Source organism: Haemorhous mexicanus, chromosome 4 (assembly GCF_027477595.1).
Source record: "Haemorhous mexicanus isolate bHaeMex1 chromosome 4, bHaeMex1.pri, whole genome shotgun sequence".
NCBI classification, from domain to species: Eukaryota; Metazoa; Chordata; class Aves; order Passeriformes; family Fringillidae; genus Haemorhous; species Haemorhous mexicanus.
The window spans coordinates 50,848,838-50,872,314 of NC_082344.1; the positions used below are offsets into that span (position 1 = coordinate 50,848,838).

Genomic DNA, 23,477 nt, shown 5'->3' on the forward strand with positions numbered 1-23,477 from the left:
CTGCTGGAAAGCAGCTGTCCAGGGAAGGATCTGGGAGTTCTGGTGGGCAACAAACTGTCCACGAGCCAGCAGTGTGCCCATGTGGATAAGAAGGCCAATGGAGTCCCAGTGCATTAGGAAGAACATTGCCAGCAGGCTGAGGGAGGTGACCCTGCCCCTCTACTCAGCCCTGGTGAGGCCACATCAGGAGTGCTGTGCCCAGCCCTGGGCTCCTCAGGGCAAGAGAGACATGGGGCTCCTGGAGCAGGTCCAGTGGAGGGCAACAAAGATGAGTAAGGGATTGGAGCATCTCTCTTGTGAGGAAAGGCTGAGGGAGCTGGGCCTGATCATCCTGGAAAAGAGACAGCTGAGAGGGGAACTCATTGACATCTGTAAGTATCTGAAGTGAGGGTGTCAGAGGATGGAGCCAAGCTTATAATGTGTATAGGAATGATGACAATTGCTTTGGCAGCAACCTACCTTACTTGCTTAGTTATTTAAGCTTGTTCAAAAATGGGCATTTTAATATAGCAAAATGACAGGTAACATACCAAATTAGTGGTTGTGCTTACAGACCAGCAGTTACCTAAACAACTTTGGTGTTGAAGATACAGCTGAACATAACTTACCACACTAGGGCACTGACTAAGAGATCTATCTTGGATTTATGTGCTCTTTAATGTTAGACAGGACAAAATGACAGGTATATTACACTTGCTTTCAGTATCTGTGATGTTATGAGAACCGGGTGCCAATCTGAAGCCCAAGTATTGTTGCAGGCTGATGTTTAATTCAGAGGGATTCAGAGGAGTTTCAGTAATGCTTAGAATACCTGCCTTCCATCTAGGAACTGGTTTTTAGAGTTGTATTTAAGATCAACTACTGTCTTTATGAGACAAGAGGGAAATGGGATCCAGATGGCCATGTAGACAGTAAAAATAAAGGGGAGGTGGGTGTGGGAAGAACCACAGTTGTGACCTGTTCATTTCTAGTCATCTACTACTAGACCGTCTGTGCCAGGCCAGCTCAACTATCCAGATTTACAAATATTTTTAGTGGCTCACAAGACTGTTGTGCCTATCAGTAAGACAGAGTTAGCTTGGCTAATCATAGCTATAAGGAATTAATTATTTTTTGTCTTGATACTGTCCATAATTTTACTTTAGAATCTAAATATTCTAAATAATTTCTTTCTTTTTAATGTTTTGTTGTTGTTTGGTTTGTGTTCTGACATTTTTTCCCTTTTTTTTTTCTTTTGTATAGGGCACCAATGCCTCTGCTCTGGAAAAAGACATTGGCCCAGAGCAGTTTCCAATCAATGAACACTACTTTGGATTGGTCAATGTAAGTGGTCAATTTTTATGTTACTTGAAATTTGCTTAGTTACTTGGCTTTGTTTTGTTTTGTTTTGTCTTTCTCTCTCTCCTGCTCTTATCAATCTTATTCTAATGCAGGATTTTCTTTTTTTTAAGTGCTGCTCATGTTGCAATTTTAGGCAAAGTGGGTTGTAAAACTGTATCAGATGTTTGACGATGGCTTCATACACCCCCAGAGAGAACAGTTCGATGAATATTCCCAGGGATTAGAACATACACTTAAATAAAATTAAAAGTCTATTTTAGGTGTGGAATAGGATGGAGGAAGTGATGACAGTATGTGCAAGTTTAGGTACAGCTTTCTGCATTGGTGACTCTTAGGACGAGCTTTTTATTTAGCTAAGGAGAAAATGAGTGAGAAGAGTGTTTAATCACCTGTTTGTTCCCATAGAAATTATATAGATATAATAATTTTTTCCATTTAAAACATTAGTCATTCTGCTACTGAGCAGTAAGATAGAGCCCAGATATGGAAACAAACTTAATGAAATCCACTACAAAAAAATATTTTTCTTACAAGTGGAAACCTTTACTTTGTATCCTAGTTAATTTAGAACACCACAGTTTTTCCCATGAAGTGCCATGGTGGGTGTGGAAATATATTTCTACTGCAACTACATGGCAAAATGGCTGGTTTGTGACAGACACAGGAGTCAGAATTTGAATGAACAGCTAGTTTTGTTGTGATGCACAGGGATTAATCTTGTTTTTAATTCTGCATGGCAGTTTGGGAACACCTGCTACTGTAACTCCGTGCTGCAGGCATTGTATTTTTGCCGGCCATTTCGGGAAAATGTATTATCATACAAGGCCCAACAGAAAAAGAAGGAAAACCTCTTGACTTGCCTGGCAGATCTTTTCCACAGTATTGCTACTCAAAAGAAAAAAGTTGGAGTTATTCCACCAAAGAAGTTCATATCAAGGTTACGAAAAGAGAATGGTAAGTATAAAACTGAAGTTCTCTAGGGTATTCATGAATTGATCAAAGAAGTATAAATACAGATTGAGCAATGTGATCATATTAATCAGAAACACAGCTTAGATTTGTAAATTGTTTTTCGTACTTTGTGGGGTGCATTATTATTTTAGTATCTGTGTATATGACATTATGCATGAAATGACCACACCAGATTTCATAGGCTCCCAGAGGTGTGTGAATTAGTGATGTTTCCACAGCGTGGTGGGGCAGACCTTACTGTAGGGTGAGCTAAGGATGGGAATAGGGTGACACTGCTGTGATTTTTAATTTTTTTTTTTTTTTGTGGAGTATGGCAGAGAGAAACATTGAGGGCAGCTGGCAGTATAGAAACTATGGGACCTAGGAAGGTTGCAGGCGCCACCAGTTCCAGAGGAACTGTCTGCAATGGAGGATAAGGAGCCAGGTACACGTGGGGTGGTCAATTAACTCCACATCAGCTGCTGCTCTGGTTCTTGGAAGTGGTGGACACAGTCTTACTTGATGAAGCATCAGACCCCTTTTGACCATCAAGTTGGCAACAGCATATACCTAATATTGTACCAGTTCTGTCTAAGGGATACGAGGAACATCTTGAGATAGAGAAGCCTGTCACAGCTCTGTTTTGGCCTGGATTCATATCGGTGTGGATGGTATGCTTAGAAACAGAGAGGCTTTGAATGAAGAGACAAAGTATGAGTCAAACACCTGGAAGAAATTGCTTCCTGGTGACAGCATATAAATGGGCAGACTGTTCATTTCAGAGCAGACATTTGAAATCATGAAAAAGTTTAACTCTGAGTCATCTAGTGATAAATGCCCCCACACTGCTGGGGATCACTTGTAAAGACTGGACCTTATGTTTTCAGCTTTTTTAAATTAGTGCCAGACTCAGTGTGTATTACCTTGCTTATATGTCCAGGGACTAGACACTACAAAGCCAACGGCTCTGTACAATATTTTCTGAGAAATCCATGTGAACTTTCTCAGGAGCAGGGGGATAAAAATACACATTTCTGGGAACACACATTCTTTTTTCTTTGACATGGTGGGCGAGTTAAGCCTTTACTGGAGAAATCTGTACTAAATCACCATTAGAATATTTTCCCCTCTTCCTGAAAGCAATTCGTATTGAACAGGACAAGTCTTTTCCCATCAGACTTGTGTGTGATAAATGAGCTTTGTTAGGTGGTGTTATTATTACTACTTGAAGTGATTTAACCTTGTCTGGCTGCCGGGTGCCCACCAAGCCTGACTCTCACTCCTCCTCTCAGCAGGGCGGGAGGAGAAGATAAGAGGAAAAAAACCTCATTAATTGAGATCAAAGTAGTTTAATTTAAAAAAAAAAGAAAAGAAAAAAAAGCCGAAAATTACATGCAGAAACAAAGGAAAACCAAAGGAGATTTATTCTCTACCTCCCATCAATAGTTGATTTCCAGATACTACCTGGGACGTAGGGCCTTGGCATGTGTAGAAGTTTGTTTGGAAGAGAAATATCTTAATTATGAAAACCCGCCCGTCTTTCTCTTAGATTGTAGTGATGAACGTGAAGTCACATGGCATAAAATATGACTTTGGCCACTCAGCTGCCAAAGTCAGCTGCCTCACCTATGTCCCCTTCCCAACCTCTTTCACACCCAGTCTACCAGGCTTTGGGCAGGATGAGGGACAGCCTTGATGCTGTGTGAGTGCTGCTCAGCATCTGCTGAAACACTGGTACATCTTCACCACTGTTTTAGGCACACCTACAAAGCACAACACCCTGTGGGCTGCTGTGAGGAAAGGTAACTCCATCCCAGACACAGTACACAAGTATGTGTCAGCATCCAATGGCCTCAATTTTCCCAGCAATGTGGCTTACTGTCAAAACTCTGTGATGTTCCTAAGTGTCTGAGGGACTCGGTATATGGGGATGGAAGTCAGTGCTGACTGAAGTTAGGCAGTAAGTGTCTAGTGTAAGGAAATAATTTAGGATGAGTCACTCTCTTGCTTACTTCATTGACTGTAATTGCAGCCTACACAACCAACACCAATGAGGGTAACCTTCTAGACAGCTGAAGTTAGGTGAGATGAAGCTTTCCCCAAAGTAACTTCACTGAAACCAGCGTGACTGGCTGCAAAACTGTTCTTTGGGATGATTCCGAATACTTTGCTGAGCAAGGGCCTGTACAAGTACTTGGGGAAAAGAAATCATTTCTTTGAGGAAAGGATATTGAGCTGTACAAATCTTGACTCTCTTCTTCACAGATCTCTTTGACAACTACATGCAGCAGGATGCACATGAGTTTTTAAATTACCTGCTCAACACCATTGCAGACATTTTGCAGGAGGAGAAGAAACAGGAAAAGCAAAATGGGAAACTGAAAAATGGCAACATGAATGAAGCCGAAGAGAACAATAAACAAGAACTGACCTGGGTGCATGAGATTTTTCAGGGAACACTGACTAACGAAACTAGATGTTTGAACTGTGAAACCGTAAGCATTGGGATAGATTTTTTTTGTTGTTGCCCATTAATAGATAGATACATTTTGTATATATAAATATATGAATCTTTTCAGACATCTGAGAATTGTGGATATTCCTGTAGAATTTGCTTCTTGAAGTGAGTATATTCTTTTCTAAAAATTTATTTTTCTAAGCATTACTTGGCTAATCTCTGCCAAGTTTTGCTGTCGTAATACACATGTCTACAGTTAAAATCCTTGCTAGTGAATCAGTACCTTTCCTTATCACTGTAACTTTGAGAGAAGGTATTCACATCATATTTATATAATAAGTGAAATGTTAAGATGATTTGTGTTAATTCCATCTTAAGAGTCTGACAGGTATACAGAGGGTTCATCATTAACAAACTTTTTTTTATTTCCCTAATATTTTCTAGAGGATGATGTCAGTTTAAAATCTCTTATGTTTGAGCTATAAGTAAAAGTTAATTTTTGTTGGGAAAGCTGATTTCAAGTCTCCTATTGATTACTGTCTTTTTCAAATACATGCTCCTATTGAAAGAGAAAAGAAAGAGTTTTTTTAAATTGTTCCTGTGAGGTTGCATGAAAGAGTAACACAGACAGGAAAAAAAATCTTTGGGAAGAGCAGTGACACTGACCTTCCACAAAGGTTGGAACTAACATCACCTAACCTTTCCTTGGTAAAGCAAAGTTGATAGGCATCAAGGATGAGCTAGTTATCTCAGCTCTTGCAGATGATGGAGATTGTGAAGGAGCTTTTGCAGGAAACTCTCTCCATCTCTCTCTAGGCTGTTTCATGAAACAAAGCTTTTAGCAGTATCTGGTGTTTTGTTCCATACATCTTGTCCTGGCTCCGTGGTGTTACTAAGCTGTTCCAATTGTTGGTGCAGCAACACTGAGAACTGGGCCAACAAACTGATGTGGCCTAAGAATGATGCACTTTTACTAAGATCAGTGCTGCTACTCTGGGCTTCCTCAAAAAAAACACAACATTAGATTAGCTGCATTAAGATGGGAGAAGTTGCCCAGAGAAGTTATCTTCAGACAGCAAGCTGAGGTTTAGACAACTGAAGTTTGGTGAGATGAACTCTACCCATGTCCTACCAGATCTGTAGAAGAGCATAGTCTGATATTTCTAATCATAAAGAATAGCTCTGTATTCCAAGAAAATATATGTGGCTTTTCCAGGAACTTGGTCAGAGGAGGATGGTGATGAGAAGAGATACAATGATAGTTGACATAAGATGTTGGAGCAAGTCTGGAACAAGCTTGTATAAGTGAACACATGAGAGAGATACTGAAAATTAGTTATTGAATCTATTTCAACTATAAAATCTTGGGTAATAGCAAGTTAAAATAAGTCAAAAGTTAGAATTATTTTTTAACTGACAAGCTTCTCTAAATAGTTGTGGCCTAATTCTAAATCATTATCTAATGTTTACTCAGAGAAACTGGTGAAGTGAGGATGTGTCCTTGGGTAACAGCATAACTGCACAATTCTGTACTTGTAATTCAAAGTGATGAAGCTTTATGGAAAATAAAGCTTGTCTGTACCTTCCTCTGAGTACAGAAATACTGTATACTACTCAGGATATTTTTCCAGTGTGTTTTCCTTGGATTAGTGTAACTTGAAATCTTAGAAAAATAGTAAAACAGATTGAAATTTATTCCTTTGCTAAAATATTCATAAGTAGTACATGAAGAATCATTCAGATTTCAGCAATTCTTATTCTCACTTACAAAGAGTACAGTTTGAATCTGGTTTTCCAGCTACCTTCAGTTTTCATCTATATTATTCTAGCTCAAAGTAGCTCATCTTCCCTTCCAGGAAATATTTGATGTGCAGAAATCAGTAACAGAATTCCTAGCTTCTTTGAGGCACTCAGATGAAGCACAATGCCTGCCAAGGACTTTTTTAAGTGTTTAAGTTCTCATGATACTCAGTGTGTCTTACAGAACTGTAGTTCCAGCTGTAGAGACACGATGTTCTCTGAAGCTTTGTTGCTTTATCTTTCAAATTTTAGCTGTATATTTACACTGCAGTTGATTGCTGCCAGTTTTGTGGTTTCCTGTCCTCTGTGGGTCAAGTCATGTCTCAGGGAGGATTTTTGTTTGAAGAACTGCTGTTCATTTCAGTTGGGTGTGCATTATGCCTCTGTATATCTTTGATAATATCAAAATTAATCCAGCCAAAGGTGTTTCTCTGCATTCAGGTCTAATAGGGGCTGCATTCACCAAGGTTTTAGTATCCCTGACATAACACAAATAGGAGCCCAAGGTAGTACATAACTATCACATTTACAGCATTGCAAAAATCTGAGTATGAGGGACTTCTGCCAGAACAATGGATTCCTCTCCTCACAGAAGTTCTTGATTTGGACTTCACTATTTTCCCTTCTGATTTAGTTATTCTAAGGAAGTAAAATAGGAGGCAAAAACATGGGTGTTCATGAAACATTTTATAAAAACATTGTTATGAATGTGACTGAATTAATATTCAGTAAGTATTTCTGCAGTCTTTTGACTCAGTTGAAGTATTACAAGAATTAGCCATTTGGATGGTTTTTTTGTTAATATTACTTCATCTGTGAGATTAAACACTCTTAGCGAAAAATAATTTTCAATGCAAAAATCAGGATCTATCATTCTGAAAATACTCGGACTTAAATTTTTTAGATAAAAACTCTTCAGCATAATTTGTCTCTTCTCGCTCTGTCTAAAAAAAGATTGGCAACACCAAAATGATTTTTCAAAATATTATCACTGAGCCATTTTTACCTTTAATATTTTAAATTTTTTTAATCAAAATATTGACCAGGAACAATATCCAATGGGGAAATGTAGCTGTGTCAACCAGAAGTATAAACCCACACTTTTCAATACTCACAAGAGAGAAAGGATAATATGGTAAAGTATGACTTTTGTAACAGAAACATATTTGGAAATTATCTTCATTGCATCCTTAATAGTGGAAATAATTATGTAAGAATAAAATGTGAATATGTATTTTAATATGTTATACAAAGGGTAAACTAATTTCTGAAAATAAAAGAAAGTAGGCTGTGTTACATAACAAGGAAGCATATTTAATGCACCGATCCCAGATGATATAGGGGAGGATGCTTCACCTTTACTGAACAGTAGGCTGTCATTGATGGCCCATGGCTGGTGGGACTGGATAAGTGGAATAGACAGAAGTTAAATTATATGAAAGCTGAATTGGTAGAATTACTGATAAATGTCACACTGAACATTAATCAAACTGAACTAAAAAAAGATTAAAGCATTGAAATTAATTATTTTTATGTCAGAACAATTTGTACAGAAATAAATATCTTTGGCATTTGCTAAAGATATAAATAGCATTTAGATGTATGACATCTCTGTTTTACATATATGTGTTTTGCAACAGGTTAGTAGCAAAGATGAAGATTTTCTTGACCTTTCTGTTGATGTGGAGCAGAACACATCGATTACACACTGTCTAAGGTAAATGAATGCATCTTTTCAGCAGATAGCTCTAACAGCCAGATTTTTCAGGTCTAGTAGGTATAGAAAAGTACAATAACATTAAGATTTGAACTTACCCTAAGCAGGAGAAAAATACTTTAAACTGGATGTTTCCTCTAATGACAAAATATACATTAATGTACTTTGCTTTACTCCCTTTCTCTTTCAATGTTTGTATTTGAAAGAAGAAAATGAATCAACTTTCAGGGAAAATAATTGATTTCTTTGTTGTCTGGAAGAATTGCTGCCGAAGTATAATTGGCTTCAAAGAGATTTAAATATGCTTGTCCTTACGCTTCTACACAAGTGCTTTGTTGATTAGGATTTATATGCATATTAAAAGTGAAATGTGTGTTTTGCAGAATAAATTCTAGAGTCCACAGAGGGCAAAATATTTCAAAAGTCTATTTTATTATCAGAAATAGCTTATTCTGTGTCTCATCCTAAAATTATGCGAAGTCTTTTATTCTAAATTTCTGTTCTGCACCTAGTATATTCCTAAAAGAAATCTAGACACCAAAAAAAATTTCAGTCTTACATGAGTGATTATTCTGAGAGATATAAAGTGTCCAGAGTTTTGACATTAATACAATAAACCACTACCTGTATTTAGACCATACATTGCTGTTCTAAGGTAATGATTATCAATTGGTGAAACTCCTTCAAACTTCAAAATTGCTATCAAGGTTAAAATTGCATTATTCAGTTATTCTGGAATGCGTAGGAGGGGTTTCCTGGTGTGTCATCCCAAGGTGAGAGTTACAGAAAGGAATAATGTGAGGTACTATTTCCTGAATCAGAAAGCAGTGACTTCTCTGTGAATACAACAACTCTACTGAGTAGCTTCTGTTATAATTTAAAGTTTTTTTCCTTCTCAATTTCTGTTCAGTCTCACTTAGGATACTGTAGCAGTCCTTAGCCCTCAAGTAGTCCACACAGCATTAATTAGCCTCCCTGTAATAGGTGAACAAACCAAAGAGAGGCTTTGGAAAGCAGTGCATTCTCTTTTTCTCCTGTAGTCTCTTTGCCTCTTCATAGTTACCAGTAGTTGAATCTTTATTGGTATTACAGGCTTTTGTTTGCACACCTTTGAGTTCTTCACTGTAGCCACTACCCCGAGCTTGCCAGTATTACTTACCTTTCCCTATGGTGTTCAAAGTCAGTTTGAAATCCCACTGAGCTCCAAGGGTGCTGCAGAGCATTTCTAATCTGAGTTGTTATTTGGTTCTGTGGTACTGGAGATTGAGCTCTGGCATTTTCTTACAGCTGAGTCTGGTGAACATGTTAAAAACTGCTGCTGTATAGATGTTACCATCTGTCCTTCAGCTTTCTCCAGCTTTTTATTTACATTCTTGATCTTTTATCTTCTTGGAAAAGTTTGGTTGGGAATGGCCATTTTATGTAAAGGCAGAGTAAGTACTTAAGTAAAAATACCAATAGCATTTATTCTACTGAACAGACAGTGACTGTGGCTTAAGACATGCAAGGACTGCATCTGCACAACTGCAACCAAGTGAGTGGTAGAGTTGAAAGTGACTCCAAAGAGGTTATCCCCTGTTTCATGTCAGAGATGACGCTTATCCAACCTGTTCCAGGAGATCTTTTTAGCAGTATTATCTTGATTGTCTATCCCAGTCCTTCCTGTTCTTTAGTACTAATAAGTTTTTCCTCCTGTGTAATATGAATCTTTGGTGTTTCAGCTCAAGCCTATTTCTTGTCTAGTGTACACTTGCCCTGTGTACTCGAGACATAAGCCAGGGGTTGCCCCCATTCCCCTTCACTGTAGCCTTTTACATAGAGGAAGAATGTAATCACTTTCTTAAAAACGTAAACAGCCTAAGGTCATTCAATTTCTCTTTAGACTATCTTCTCTGGATGTCTACACATGTTCTTTACTCTTCAGCCTTCTCTCCTACTGGACCTCTCTCTTGAACTCTGTCTTTCTTGAAGTGCCACTGTCTAGAACATGACATAATATTCCAAGAGAGATCAATACAATCCTGAGAAGAATGAATGCCCTAAGTCTCTTTATGCATTCCAGTGTAGTCCCTTTACTCCAACAGCATGACATGCACTTTGAAGTTTACCCATTGCTCCTTTTGGAAATAAAGGAAAGCAAAATCCCGATTTTTCTTTTCTTGGGGTAGTACAGGCCCCTATTTACAGATTGAAGAGGAGAGTTATCACCTCTCATCTATTCTATTGTGTTTTATGTTAGCAACATTTCTACTTCTGTTTAGAAAACATATATTCAGTTAGAATATGGATTTCCTCTCATTGCTGCTGGTATCATGCATTATTACACAAAATGTAAGTGCTTTTGTGGTTTTTTTCAATAAGACCATCCAAGTTATTTCTCTTTTTGGAATCTTTGCTGTTTCTTTTTTTTTTTTTTTAACAACTGATTTGTTGTGTCCTAATAGCTTTAAGGGCTGCTACATTTAAAAGGTAAAATACAGAAAAGCTGTGCAAGATAACATTTAAGTATAATGAATCTCTTTACCACTACAGATGACTGTCCTTTTATTTCTGTAGTTTTTCAAAATGTGAAAAGCCCTTGTGTGCTCAAGATGTCCAAAGAACAGAAAGAATACAAGCCTCTGGCATAGTCTAAACCCACAGGATAGACAGCTGGGCCCAAAGCAATAAAAGTCTTATAACAAATATAGTATGTATCCATTGTTTTTATTTCCACTTGGAGTTGCAATGTTTATCAGTCAGTTTGATCCTGACTTGTGTAATAATTTATATTACACTAATAATTCTCTCATCTCTTAAAACACAAAATTAATCCTATTTATGCATATAAGCAATAAAAAGCATCTTTCACACTGTAGCAGAGAGGCTGTAGAAGCACAAGGTCAATGATAAGTTAGCACATCTTGAGCAGGTATATTTAGAAATTTCTTTTTCTTGCTAAAATAACATATAAGCAGAATGCAGATTGGACTATTAATGGAATAGGAGAGAGTTAAACATATCTTGAAATTAGCTCTGCAGGTCTAGAGAAGAGTTCAGCAAGGCTGTGGCTCTTGCACATGCAGACTTTGGGAACTCCAGTCAGTGATCTGTTGTTTTTAATTGTTCAACATCTATTAGAAGTGCCATACTGAAAATTCTTGATTGCTGAAGGAGTTACTGAAGTTGAAATTATTTCAATCCTAACTATTTTTCAGTGAAACATTTTTTTCTAATACTACCAAGAATAGATACCACAATGCTACCAATAAATAAATAAGTATTACTACTAATAATGAATAATACTAATAATAGATATTAATAGCATCAGAATAACCAGTATATTTTAAAAGGAATTCAGAAACTCTTTGGGTTTAATTAACTTTCATGGGAGACTTGGAATAGAACAAACCAATATCTATCAAATTTCTACCATCTGCACATGTTTCTTCATGTTAGAAAAACATTTTTCCTTGCTTCACTTTGAGATGAGAAGAAAACTAATAAATTCCCCAAATTTGTTTGCTTTTTTAAAAATTGAGACTGTAGGCTTTGAAAATAAATATAAGACTCTTTCTCTAACAGCCAACCTAAAACTTTCACAGGCACATTCTACTGAGTCTTACATTCTCTGTGTATATAACTCATCTTTAATATTTTCTAAAGTTTCAGCTCTTCACTTACTGTTCCTGAAAGGTTACCATGCTTTTCACGGGAATTGGCTGAATTAAATTAATTTTATATTTAAATTCAAATGTGAAATCATATATTGAGCTCAGTGTTTACCACTGAAGCAAATCCTTCCCAGTAACAATGTTTTCTTTTCTTGTAGATAAAAAATAACACTTACAATCAAAATTTAGCTGTAACTTATCTTTCAAAATATGTATTTTTTTCTAATTTCCGGCACTTTCTCCTCAGTGTAAATGCCTTATAAAGAAAATAAAACAGTAAAAGTAATCTCAGTTATTAAAAATATTATGCAGTCATGTGAAGTGCTTCTTTGTCATGCTCTGTCAACCTTAAACTTTTATGAAGTTACGTAATTAACTTCTAATGTCTATGCCCTAGCAAACTGTGTAGTCTTCATCTCTCCCACCTACCCCTGTAGGGATGATGTCAGGAAGAAATAATCATCCAGAATCCTCCCTTTGCGTTGTAAGACAATTCTGGTGCTGCCTACTGTGAGAGCAGGCTAAAGTTGCAGACAGTGTGGATTCAACCTTCATGAATGTGAACTGCAGTGGTAGAAGTGAATTTATTTGGGTCTGAATTTGACTGGAGTTCAGAAGCCTGTCAGGTACAAGGTAGGGGCACTCAATAAGAAGTTCTGGAATTCTGATATAGCTATTTAAGGCCCAAAGTCACAGGAAAACCCATGTGTTTAAAATGGAAGATAGGTGCTTATATCTGCATTCACAGTTCTCAAAACTCCTGCTCAGTTGCAATGTAACACAAGAGATGACAAAAATAATTACAGGTTGTTTTCTTTTTACAGTTAAGTGGTGTTAGGTGCTTTAACTTTTGCTCCAAAATGTATCAGCACTGTGACTTCCAGCAAATTTTCTGTGAACTGAGAGATGCTATCAAACCATCCTTCTACTGCCTTTGTCACTCTAAAAGCTCAATCCAGAAATATCTCCAAGTGTATTTACTTGATCAGGATTTACAAAATTTTCTATACCAGCTGCCTCTTTCCTTTTTTAGAAAATGGAAAAGGATAACCTAAAAACTTCTGGATAACTGTTCAAAAGGTTAGAGGATGCAGGAAACTAAGTTCAATTCGTTTCTTCTTTGTAAGAGGATTTAAACCTTTCTTATGGAAGAACACCATAAAACACAAGATATTTGGGGATGGCAGAAGTGCAGTTAAAGTTGCTTTATTCTGCAAATATTTTAAAAAGAAACAGAATTACTTGAGTGATTATACCCAAGTCTGGGCAGCCCCTTTATGTGAGAGACCAGACATAGGTCCCATTTTGAGACACCTGACCTTTCATCTGTATCATATAGTAGAGGGCCTCAGCTCCTAATATAACATGTCATAGCAGCCAGATACCCTAATTCCATTTGCAAACCACAGTACAGTCGCCTCAGATGCTTTAGAAAACTGGAGTGGGTGAAGATTTCATCCCGTGTGTCTTTTGGGTTCCAGTTCATCAGCCCAAGTAAATGTATTCATATCCTTAAAGAACTGATGATTGTATTTATTTACAGAGACTTCAGTAACACCGAGACGCTGTGTAGTGAACAGAAATACTACTGTGAAACTTGCTGCAGTAAACAAGAGGCACAAAAGAGGTAAGCAAAGAGCAGGCTGCTTCACCATGCCCCTCCTGGGCTCTGGCAAACTTACTCCTTGGTATTTATTTTGTTTTAATACCTAGAAAGCTTTCATCCCAAATGCATTCTCTGTGTGGATGAGAGAACCTGCAGACAGATTTAAAGGCATGTGTCTTAGTCTAGAAGCTACTTCTAGTTGATTATTGTTACTTACAAAGTGATTTTAAAATGCAGCCATTTGCTTGTAAAGGGAAGAGAGAATGGCTTTGAACTGGTCAGGCGTTCATCATGTGTGTTCTTAATGGTTTCACAGGATGAGAGTAAAAAAACTGCCAATGATTCTTGCCTTACACCTCAAGAGATTCAAGTACATGGAGCAGCTGCACAGGTACACCAAGCTGTCCTACCGGGTCGTGTTTCCCCTGGAGCTGCGTCTCTTCAACACCTCCGGTGACGCCGTCAACTTGGATCGCATGTACGACCTGGTGGCTGTTGTTGTTCACTGTGGAAGGTGAGGCGCCTTCACGTGTGTCACAGGCTATTGGCAGGCGTTTGCCAAGGGCTGGCAAAATATGGGGAGAGTGGGCTTAAAGCCTGCTGCTGCACGGACTTGCACGTGTCTTGGGCTGAACCATTTAACCAGCATCCCTCATAGTAAATCAGTACTTGTTTAAGAAATAATGTCTCAGGTCTCCAAAAGGCACAAGTTTGGTTTAAATTGATGAAACTACCTCCTTCCTCGTAAGACCCCTTAAAAAAGTTGGGAGCCAGGTCTCTGTGAGGGCCAAAGGCTGTCATCATGTAGTCTCATCATGTAGTCACACAACAGATCATTTTGGTCAATTTTCTCCCCTATACTTAGTTCTTGCAGTTTTAAATGTATTTGATGCTGACCATGTTAAGTGTTCTGTAGGATAATTCACTAAATGGTCCTGACACAGATGGAAATAACTTTTAGCTTTCAGTTGATTAGCTTTGCAACAAGTTAAAATAAAAAGGGAAAGGACTAAATGTCTAGAGTACCACCACAGGTGGATTTACCATGTTTTCATAACATTTAGTTATAATTCTGCATCCATAAAGAAATGTGACTTATCAAAATGGACTCACTAGTACATTCTAATATTTTGGGTTTTTGTTTTGCTTTCTAGTGGACCTAATCGGGGGCATTACATTACTATTGTGAAAAGTCATGGATTTTGGCTCTTGTTTGATGATGACATTGTAGAGGTCAGTATGCTGAAGGTCATGAGCACAACATTTGTATAAATGTCTGCTTCCCTGATCCAGAACGGGGTAGAGATTACCAGTCTACAAAGCCACGGTTTGGTTGTAATGTTTATTTCAACTCTGTTAAGAAGAAAGATTTTAAACAAAATTATTAGTCCTGTAGTTTTTGCTCTGTCAGTGTCAGAGGGTTTTTTTTTACTTCATAGCAACATCAAATGTTTTTAATACCAGACTTAAAGAAGTTTAATTTTGAATGTTTTCTATATCTAAAAAAATAAATTTAACTCATTAATACCTTTTCAATTGGTAAAATTGAACTAAGTAAAGCTAGCATTGCTGTAGAATTTTCAGTTTTGAATAGGGAAGCTACAAGAAAGTCTGAATTGTGTTGTTGATCTGGGATTGCCTGAATGTAGATTAGAGTAGAATCTGTCCCACAGCTATTGCAGATTCTGTCTGAGCACTCTGAAATTCATTCTTATGCAAACCCTTTTATGTCATTGTGGCCCACTGGCAAAACTGGGGTTTTGAGTCTGATTTCCCAAGAGGTAAGGAAAGTAAGCACTGAGATGCTGGATGGGGCAAGTCTTGAAGAAGATTTCTGAAAATTTGAGAAAGATGGGATCACATGGTCACATTTATGCGTTTTAACATAAACATTCATTATGTTCATTAATGTATTCCAAGGAGTCTCTTATTGGAAAAAGCCTAATTCAGTTGTGTTTAGTGGCAGAAACATGCCTATGAGTTTTATGATTGATATCAGCAAGAATCAGCCCCTAATCTTTACCCTTTCACTGCTTAAATTGCAAACAGAATTTACTAATTGCAGTCATTTAATCTGTATTTAGTATTTTTTTATTTAACAGCATATTAAAAAAATATTTATTTTGCAGAAAATAGATGCTCAAGCTATTGAAGAATTCTACGGTCTGACCTCTGATATATCAAAAAATTCAGAGTCTGGCTATATTTTATTCTATCAGTCGAGAGAGTGACTTGGCAAACTGCGATAACTGCGCACAAGGATGCTGCCCGCAAAGGAAGGCACCGGCTGCCCCGAACTGACTTTTACACAGCCCACACCCCGGATGGTTGAACAACAATACACTGTCTCCTATTCAGTGGCTTATGTGGTGTTGACTAGAACCGTCCATTCTTGACATTCAGAACTTTGTTTTAGAGGGAGGGGGTTGTTTGTAGTTTTTAAGTCTGATTGAAGAGCTAATTGAAGTCAGATTTTAGTGGGATTTATATGGACTAACATTTACAGATAATGAGATTTGGATGTCAACTGTTAAACCCAATCCAGCTAGAGTAGTATTTTATATGAAAGTGTTCATTACATTTAGGACAAAATTATTTAAAACTTTCTAGATGGTTTTGGAGTGTGTTAATTTACAAAGCATTCCTTTAAATGCATCCTGACATATACTTACCCCTTTTAAGTATAAGGAAAAAAATCAGTTTCATGATGATTTGAGTTGTGGCTCTATAGGGGATTTTTTTACATGTTACTCTGCTGCAGAAAAGATATTCTTCCAAAATAATTTCAATTTTGATTGTTAAAAACTTTCAGAGTGTAACCACAGACCTAAATTTCACATAGAGGGATTTAAATTACACTGGAACTAAGTAATTCTGTATGTTCAGCCACTCTGTCATGAGACAGTACAGATGAGGTGAGACTTCAGAACTTACAGAGCACTGGAATAAAGGGAGTAAGATCACACATATGATATAGAGATAAGTTGCTTTTATAAAGACTGAGCTTACATTTTTGTTAAAATTATATAGATTGTTTACTTGGATTGTGTTGTGATTGCAACACTGCTCACATGTAACATATCCATCAGGACTGAAATTATCCTGTCCTATTAAATAAGCATTGTTTGTACATAAGACACAACTTGACCCTGCAATTTTCTAAATATCTGTAGGTCCCATTTTCATTTCTCAAGACTGAGTAATTTCTTAGAAACATAATACAGAGCAACCACTAGTGTACATGCTATCATGTATATATCATCCTTCACATTCTGGTCATTTTTGACAGAGTTTTGTCACCACAGAAACAGATAAGGATCTGGAGTGATTGATTTCAAAACTAGTGCAAAAGACTAAATTTATGATTTTTCTGGATTAATTTGGCTGGCATTTGTCATGCACTGGTTAATACAATTTCTGAATTCACCTGAATACCTGAATTTGGCAAAGAATAAATGTAGAAGAAAGTATCAGTAGGGTTTGAGAAGAGATTGATAGTTGCTTGAGTCAGTGGTCATGCTGGGTAGCTACCTTTTTCAGTTTGGTATTATACAATTCTTGAACTTCAGTAGCCAAAGTCATATTCCAATGACATCAACAGCAAAAACACTTTTCTTGTCTTCATGGGAGCTGACAGTTCTAGTATTTTAAGGAAATATTCTCATCCCACAAAATTTATTCCTACCTGTTACATTTTATTCACTTATTATGTATTTATCAGACAATGTTGATTTTTGTCCTTTTTCTTTAAGAAGCCTGCCTGACACTTTATGGCCAACACTCCCTTTCAAGAAATGGCTTTTGAAGTGCAGCTACATCTCATATTTTAGTCTTCTGTAGAAAAGATAATAGTGTTTTTCATTGTACTCTACTGTGAATGTGAAATATCTTTTGTGAAATATTGGTGAAAATTAAGTAGCTTCTACTGTAACATCATTTGAAGTTCAGTTGGATTTTTCAATGGCCATTTTGTAAACTAAGGCAATGTAGCACTTTACACCGAATGAGAAACAGAAGTGGATTTTTCAGCAAAGATTATTTGTGATTTATCATGTTATTTTACTGATGCAAGAAAGCAGATGTAGAATGTAACCTTAGAGGACTTAAGTGAATGAGAGTAGTGGTCTACAGAGATCACTCACATAAATGAAGGCTGGTATGCAGGCTCAAGACAAGCATAATTACGATGCAGCTCTTATTCTTTTATTGATGTTAGAATGAAATGTTCTGTCTCTAATACAGAAGATAGACATCTTACAGCAGACTTCAACTCCCACTGAGATCAGGAGCTTTTCCACTGAAAAGCTAAACCTGCAAATCCCTCTTTAATTGATTTATTTATAAACATTCAGAATTTCTGTGTAAAAAAATATAAAAATTACTGGCCTTTTAAAATGGATAAGGTTTCCTCACTGTGAATGAAATCACTTTCTAGATCAACATTAATCAGTGCTGGACCAAAGGTCTGTATTTTGCAGTTTACTACTGAACATTCTTACAACATTCTTTTGTTTTAAAAGATTCAAAAAACCAGATATTCCTAAGGTCATAATTTGAATCTTCAGGGCTCATGTTTATATGAAATGTAAATTTTCATTAAAAGAATTTTTAAATCAGTTCAATTTTAGGAAAAAATTTCCTTATTTCAATAGACCTATGTGCAAATTTGTTTTAAAAATGTTAATAGTTTGAATTAATAGTTAAATGCTAAACAACAGGATAGTAATCTCTGGTTTTCTCCACTGCAAGACAGCTTTATATTGTAAAATCATTGCAGTAAGTTATTGAGAAGAAAATTACTAGAATAAGCTGTTTCATAAAGTATGAAAAAGCATTTTTAATTCATGCTGGCCCATGGAAAGATCACAGCACTAGTACCACGCCAGTCCAGCATCAGTAGTCTGACATCAGCTCTGGAGCATTGTGGAATACACAGTTCATATTAACACTGGCTAAACTAAGGAGCATTTTCTTTTGATTAACAAAGTTGTGGTCACAATTCTATAAATTGGATCCAGTCTCCAGTGTGCTGAATATCTTGACTTCAGTCCAAAAGCTGTCTGTCACAGCTGTATGAATTGTGCCAGTCTAGGCAGAGGAACTTTGTCAAATTAAGCACATTCACTCAAGTTTTGCAGGACTGGGATCCCCCAGGGAACAATCATATGGTGTAAAGTATTTAAGTTGATTAAATAAAGCATAATCCCTTTTCTCTTACGCTTATGCATAGATTTCCAGTCCCTTATGAAAGAATGTTTTCAGCTAGCAGCTAGAAAACAAAATGCTAGCACAGATCTCTAATACTATTCTGTGCTTCCCTAAAATGACTATATTTTATGGTGTCAGGTTCTAGGTATATTAGGTCTAACAACAATTGGAGTTTTCCAATTATTTCCCATGCTGTTGCTGAGATGCACTGTCCATTTATAAATACTATTACTGTGTTTTCTACTTAGAAAAAACCCCATTTTTGTCTTGTCTGTGTTTCCACAGCATTGCAGTGCTGATGAATCAGTTACCTTAGAGGATGAGCTCAGAACTCAGCTTCTGTATTTCCAAAAACAGGCTGCCGGGATTTTACAGAATTTCTAATGTGGGGACATAGCAGAGGGAGGCACAAGAGTGGAGTGATGGAAAAGCCATACCAATGAAACAGAACACTTCTTTGAAATTAGGTCCCAAAATGATTCCTGTCAATTCTTTTTTAACAATTCCGTTACCTCAGAGTGCTAGATTATATATGAAAAGTCATGTTCCTTTAGCAGATGGAGTAAAGAAAACAAAGTAGGAGTTCCCTTCATATCAGGTTTAGTACAAATATTGAAGACCTAGCAAAACTCAACTGAAATTCACCTTACGCAATGGGTCCTAAAGTGCTACCACAACCTTTTATCTTCAGACAGTACATTTCAGTCACTCTTCTGTTCCAGCATCATGTATTGGCACCTGAGCTGACAGCTTGCAGCTGCCAGTGATTTGATGCCTCTCAACAGCAAACCCTTTTTGTTTCATCTCTTTAGCTGCATGTGGCTGATAGTTGAGAGCAGTGTCTTACAGCTGAATGAATACTAGAAATTTTAGGAAGTTTTGGCTGTGTACCTGTTCTTTGCTTGTATCTTTTAGAAGAGTTTGTTTTAATTTATTTTTCTTTTGTTGGTCTGTTACTGTATTTGTATAATAAGTTATGTGGTTAATACTATTTGTTTTGCTTTAATTTTTATGTACCTTTTTTTTTTTTTTTAAATGTAATCAACCCAAGCACTTTAAGCAACAATGTCAATCTTGTGGAATTCCAATCAGCTTAATATTTTGCCTTTGTCTTATCGCTTTTGCAGCTGTTGCTTGTGAACCAATATCTCTAGTTACAACTCAATTTCCATTTTTAGGCTTGTAGTCCTAGCTGGGTTGTAAATTTGGAAAGCCCAAGCATTTTCATACATATTTTTTCATGTATAAAAAGGACAGAGCATTTACTATGTGTCTGCTGCCCACATCAGTGTGTACCCTAAGAGCTGCACTCTGCACATTTCGCAGCCTCTTGTGCTCTCTGCCTGCTGACCCACCTGAGGATGACTGCAATACTTCAATGTGACATGGTTATCAATGACTAGAATTTAGAAAAGTTCCAGTTCTTGCAGGAGAATTCTCTTTTACCAGTCACAGAGTCAGCTGTCAGTCAGCTGATAATATGGGTATTGCTCTCTTTGCTGCTTTATCAGTGCTCTATTTGGTCTCAACTGTGAATAATTTGATGAGCCACAATTACTCTTGGCTACTGTGTGCATGCTGGAAAGGAGAGCAAGTTTTTGCATCTTTCTTCTCTTCACTCAGGCCAAAATGAAGCAGAGAGATAATGAAGTAAGACAAGTGCTTGTCTAAAATGATGGTTTTAGAAGGCAGCATCTGTGGTGTCCATATCAGAAAGCCAGTGACTTTCTGTGTTGTTAATGCAAGGGTTATTCCTAGTGCTTTAGATACTGTATTTTCTTTGATCAATGAAAAGACCAGAACTTTTTCCTGTTGCATCTGTTCTGATACTGAGGTGTTTCTTCTCAATTTAACTTGGCCTTTACTATGTAAATAGCCCTTGGCAAGGCTCGATAGACACCCATTTAATTTCTTTTCAGGTAATATGCATTACTTCAAAGAGATTGCTTGAACCTGTCGACAAAATTTATTCAGATAGCCCAGTTCTTTTGCATACACGGTCAAATAACACCTATCAGGAGGTATGTGCCCACCTGATGGGACCATCTGGCTAAACCCACACCACTTTACATACTAATCATTCTTAACCCTCTAGGAGGTTTGGTTGCGGGCTTTGCCTGACTGATTTAATATGAAACTGCAAATAACTCCCTTTATTCATGATCTCTTGCTATAATTCTTTAATAAATTCTGTTTCATTTGGTTATCAAGACTGGGACTATTGTACTATGTAAAATAAATTAACTTGTGTGTGCCGTTCACTTCAGTCAATTTAACAGCCTAGTGCTTCTGATGAAAGCTGTGGCAGGTGACAAGAATATGAAAAAGTAACTTTTCTGTGATAGCACACTAGGTCTAGCTATCTGTGATAGCACAGGAGAAGCTGGACTAACATGTAGCTTCCTAACTTCCATCCTCTAGATAATCTGGACCCTTCTCATAGGATTCCAAAGTGGCAGGACTAAGCCCTTCATGAAGACATCTTGCAGTTCACCAAAACATATGGCTTGCTGCAATATGAGTATTTGCAACCCCTCTGTCCCCACTTCCCAGAATCTCATTAATAGGTATACATTCCTTGAAGAGGCTGAGCTTAAACCTCAGCTTTGTATTTGCAACGGTGTTCACGTTTGAAATGTCCCACACCAGACTCTGGCCACATACTAAATTGTTTCCTAGTCCTCTCCAGCTCTCATTCTAACTGCAAGAGCAACATCAGGGATGCCATGTTACAGGTGCCCGTGGTTTTCCTGGAGACAATTTTCTAGTCTCAGTGGCTTTCATTAAAAGAGACCTAACACAAGCTCCATAACTTATCATGATGCTTTAGGAGTAAAGCCACCACATCCTGTATGGATATGAATGTAGGGTAGCAGGAAGAAGAGAGGGAAGAGGATGAAATATGGAATGGGTTGGTTTTTTTCAGAGGCTTTAAATATGTGTATCTGTTTGTAAATATATAGTCCCTCTCTACCTTGTCAAAATGATGCAATCATTATAAAGCTACTTAAATTTTGTGCTAGTTTTTTAAATGGAATAAGAGGTAGCAGAATTATGAGGCACACAACTGGGGACACACAGAAATACTGGATTTCTAGTACAGCGTACAATACTCAGTGTATGTGTACAGATGAATATCTGCTCTTTTTAATCATCATGTACATGTAATTGAACCCTGCACCACCTGCAGAGCTGTGAAATAAAAATCATGTTGGTTATTAAGGTTGTAACATAAGAAAACAGTATTTTCTCCTGTTAACATGTTTATATTTTACATAAAATAAACTCCTTAGCTGATCTCACTTCCATTCAATTTGCTTTGACTTCAGCTGGAGCCATGCTAAGGCTGAGTATTGATGTCTGTTGTTACACAACGCGTTTCTGAATGGCAGATGCCTGTGTTCTTACAGATGACAAGACAAGATGATTGCTTTTTATTCAATTTAATGTGATAAACACATTTTAAGTGACTTCAGAGAATATTTCACCCCATGAGCTGATTGCCCCTGAAGTGTCTTAAAAGAACAAGTTTTTCAAGTAGTTTCTGAGTTGACTTGTAGAATATATACACAATTGCATGACTGAGCTGTACCCAGGTAAAGCACACCACCATTGACCTTGTCAATGTTTGAGCTCAGTGTTTCAGCTAAAACTGAAGAGAATAAAAATCAGCCAGAATTGAACTACCTTTTACATCAGGAAACAATGAGCCCTTTCAGCCTGGGATTTTACCTGTGACTAATGGAGTGGGAAAGGATTTTGCTACTGAAGTCTAAAATTTTGTCAAAGACTTGAAAGGTTCCTGTTGTCTGCTGATTTTCCTTTAGTTGTTCATTAACAAACACTATTTACATTCTCAAAAGTGAGGTAAATAAAAGGCTGGAGTTTCTTGCTCCTGTCTAAATGGATTATTTTTATTCCTTCATAATAATTTAGGGAGCTGGAATCAAACATAGCTGTCAAATTGCATGTTGCATTTATAGCTAACACACAGATTTATGGCACATCAGACTATCAAAGGACTGGGTTGAAAAACACTTCACATCTTACAGTACATGTTTCCTTTAAAATTAAAAATATTTGAAGTACCTTCAAATTTATTCCTGGATTATTAGGATGTAAGCATTTGACTGCAGGATGGAGACAAAAATTTAAAACACAGGAGATGACTGAACTAAATATTCACAAATCTATTCTTTTAAAACATTTTGTAGAAATAGAATTTATGGTGTAAAAATAAAGAAACCAAGAAAAAGTTTCCAGGGGCAGGATTCATAATCACTGTACATGAACTCCACTAGAACTTCTCTCACTTCAGAAATGCACTTTCCTAGAAGCTGTATGATGTTTACCTGTATCTCTGTTCCTTACTCTTTTGTATGAATTAGATTAATCATTTTACATTAGACTGGGTTATGTTCTGTGCACCAGATAACCAGAGAAATGTTAAAAATATAATTTAATGTGAATTGAAAAGTCAGATATGGTAGGAGAAAATTGTAAGGTTACTCATAAATGTAATCACCAGACTTCAAATTATATTTATTAGATATGACTAAATACATGGCATAGCAAACCACTTTCCACATTTCTGGAGGTATCAATTTCCTTGAATGCTTGTGTGCAACTTAAAAATCTAGTACCAATTCTTAAAGAAGAAAACTAGGACATCCATTTTCAATACATGTACACACACACACATATATGGCAACAGGACATTTTAATTATCTATTCTGAAAATAA

At 36.9% G+C, this 23,477-nt stretch overlaps 1 protein-coding gene across 2 annotated transcripts in view; it reads left to right on the forward strand.

Moving 5' to 3' along the window:
- Positions 1–22,036, forward strand: part of USP46 (ubiquitin specific peptidase 46) — a 34,334-nt gene extending 12,298 nt beyond the window's left edge. For both annotated transcript variants that reach the window (XM_059844842.1, XM_059844844.1), the window contains 8 exons: positions 1,243–1,323; positions 2,082–2,295; positions 4,558–4,787; positions 8,191–8,267; positions 13,464–13,547; positions 13,843–14,040; positions 14,681–14,759; positions 15,656–22,036. In XM_059844842.1, coding sequence (XP_059700825.1) covers positions 1,243–1,323; positions 2,082–2,295; positions 4,558–4,787; positions 8,191–8,267; positions 13,464–13,547; positions 13,843–14,040; positions 14,681–14,759; positions 15,656–15,757 — 1,065 coding nt within the window. In that variant the 3' untranslated portion in view covers positions 15,758–22,036. The remainder of the gene's footprint in view (positions 1–1,242; positions 1,324–2,081; positions 2,296–4,557; positions 4,788–8,190; positions 8,268–13,463; positions 13,548–13,842; positions 14,041–14,680; positions 14,760–15,655) is intronic.
- The last annotated feature ends 1,441 nt before the right edge of the window (positions 22,037–23,477 follow it).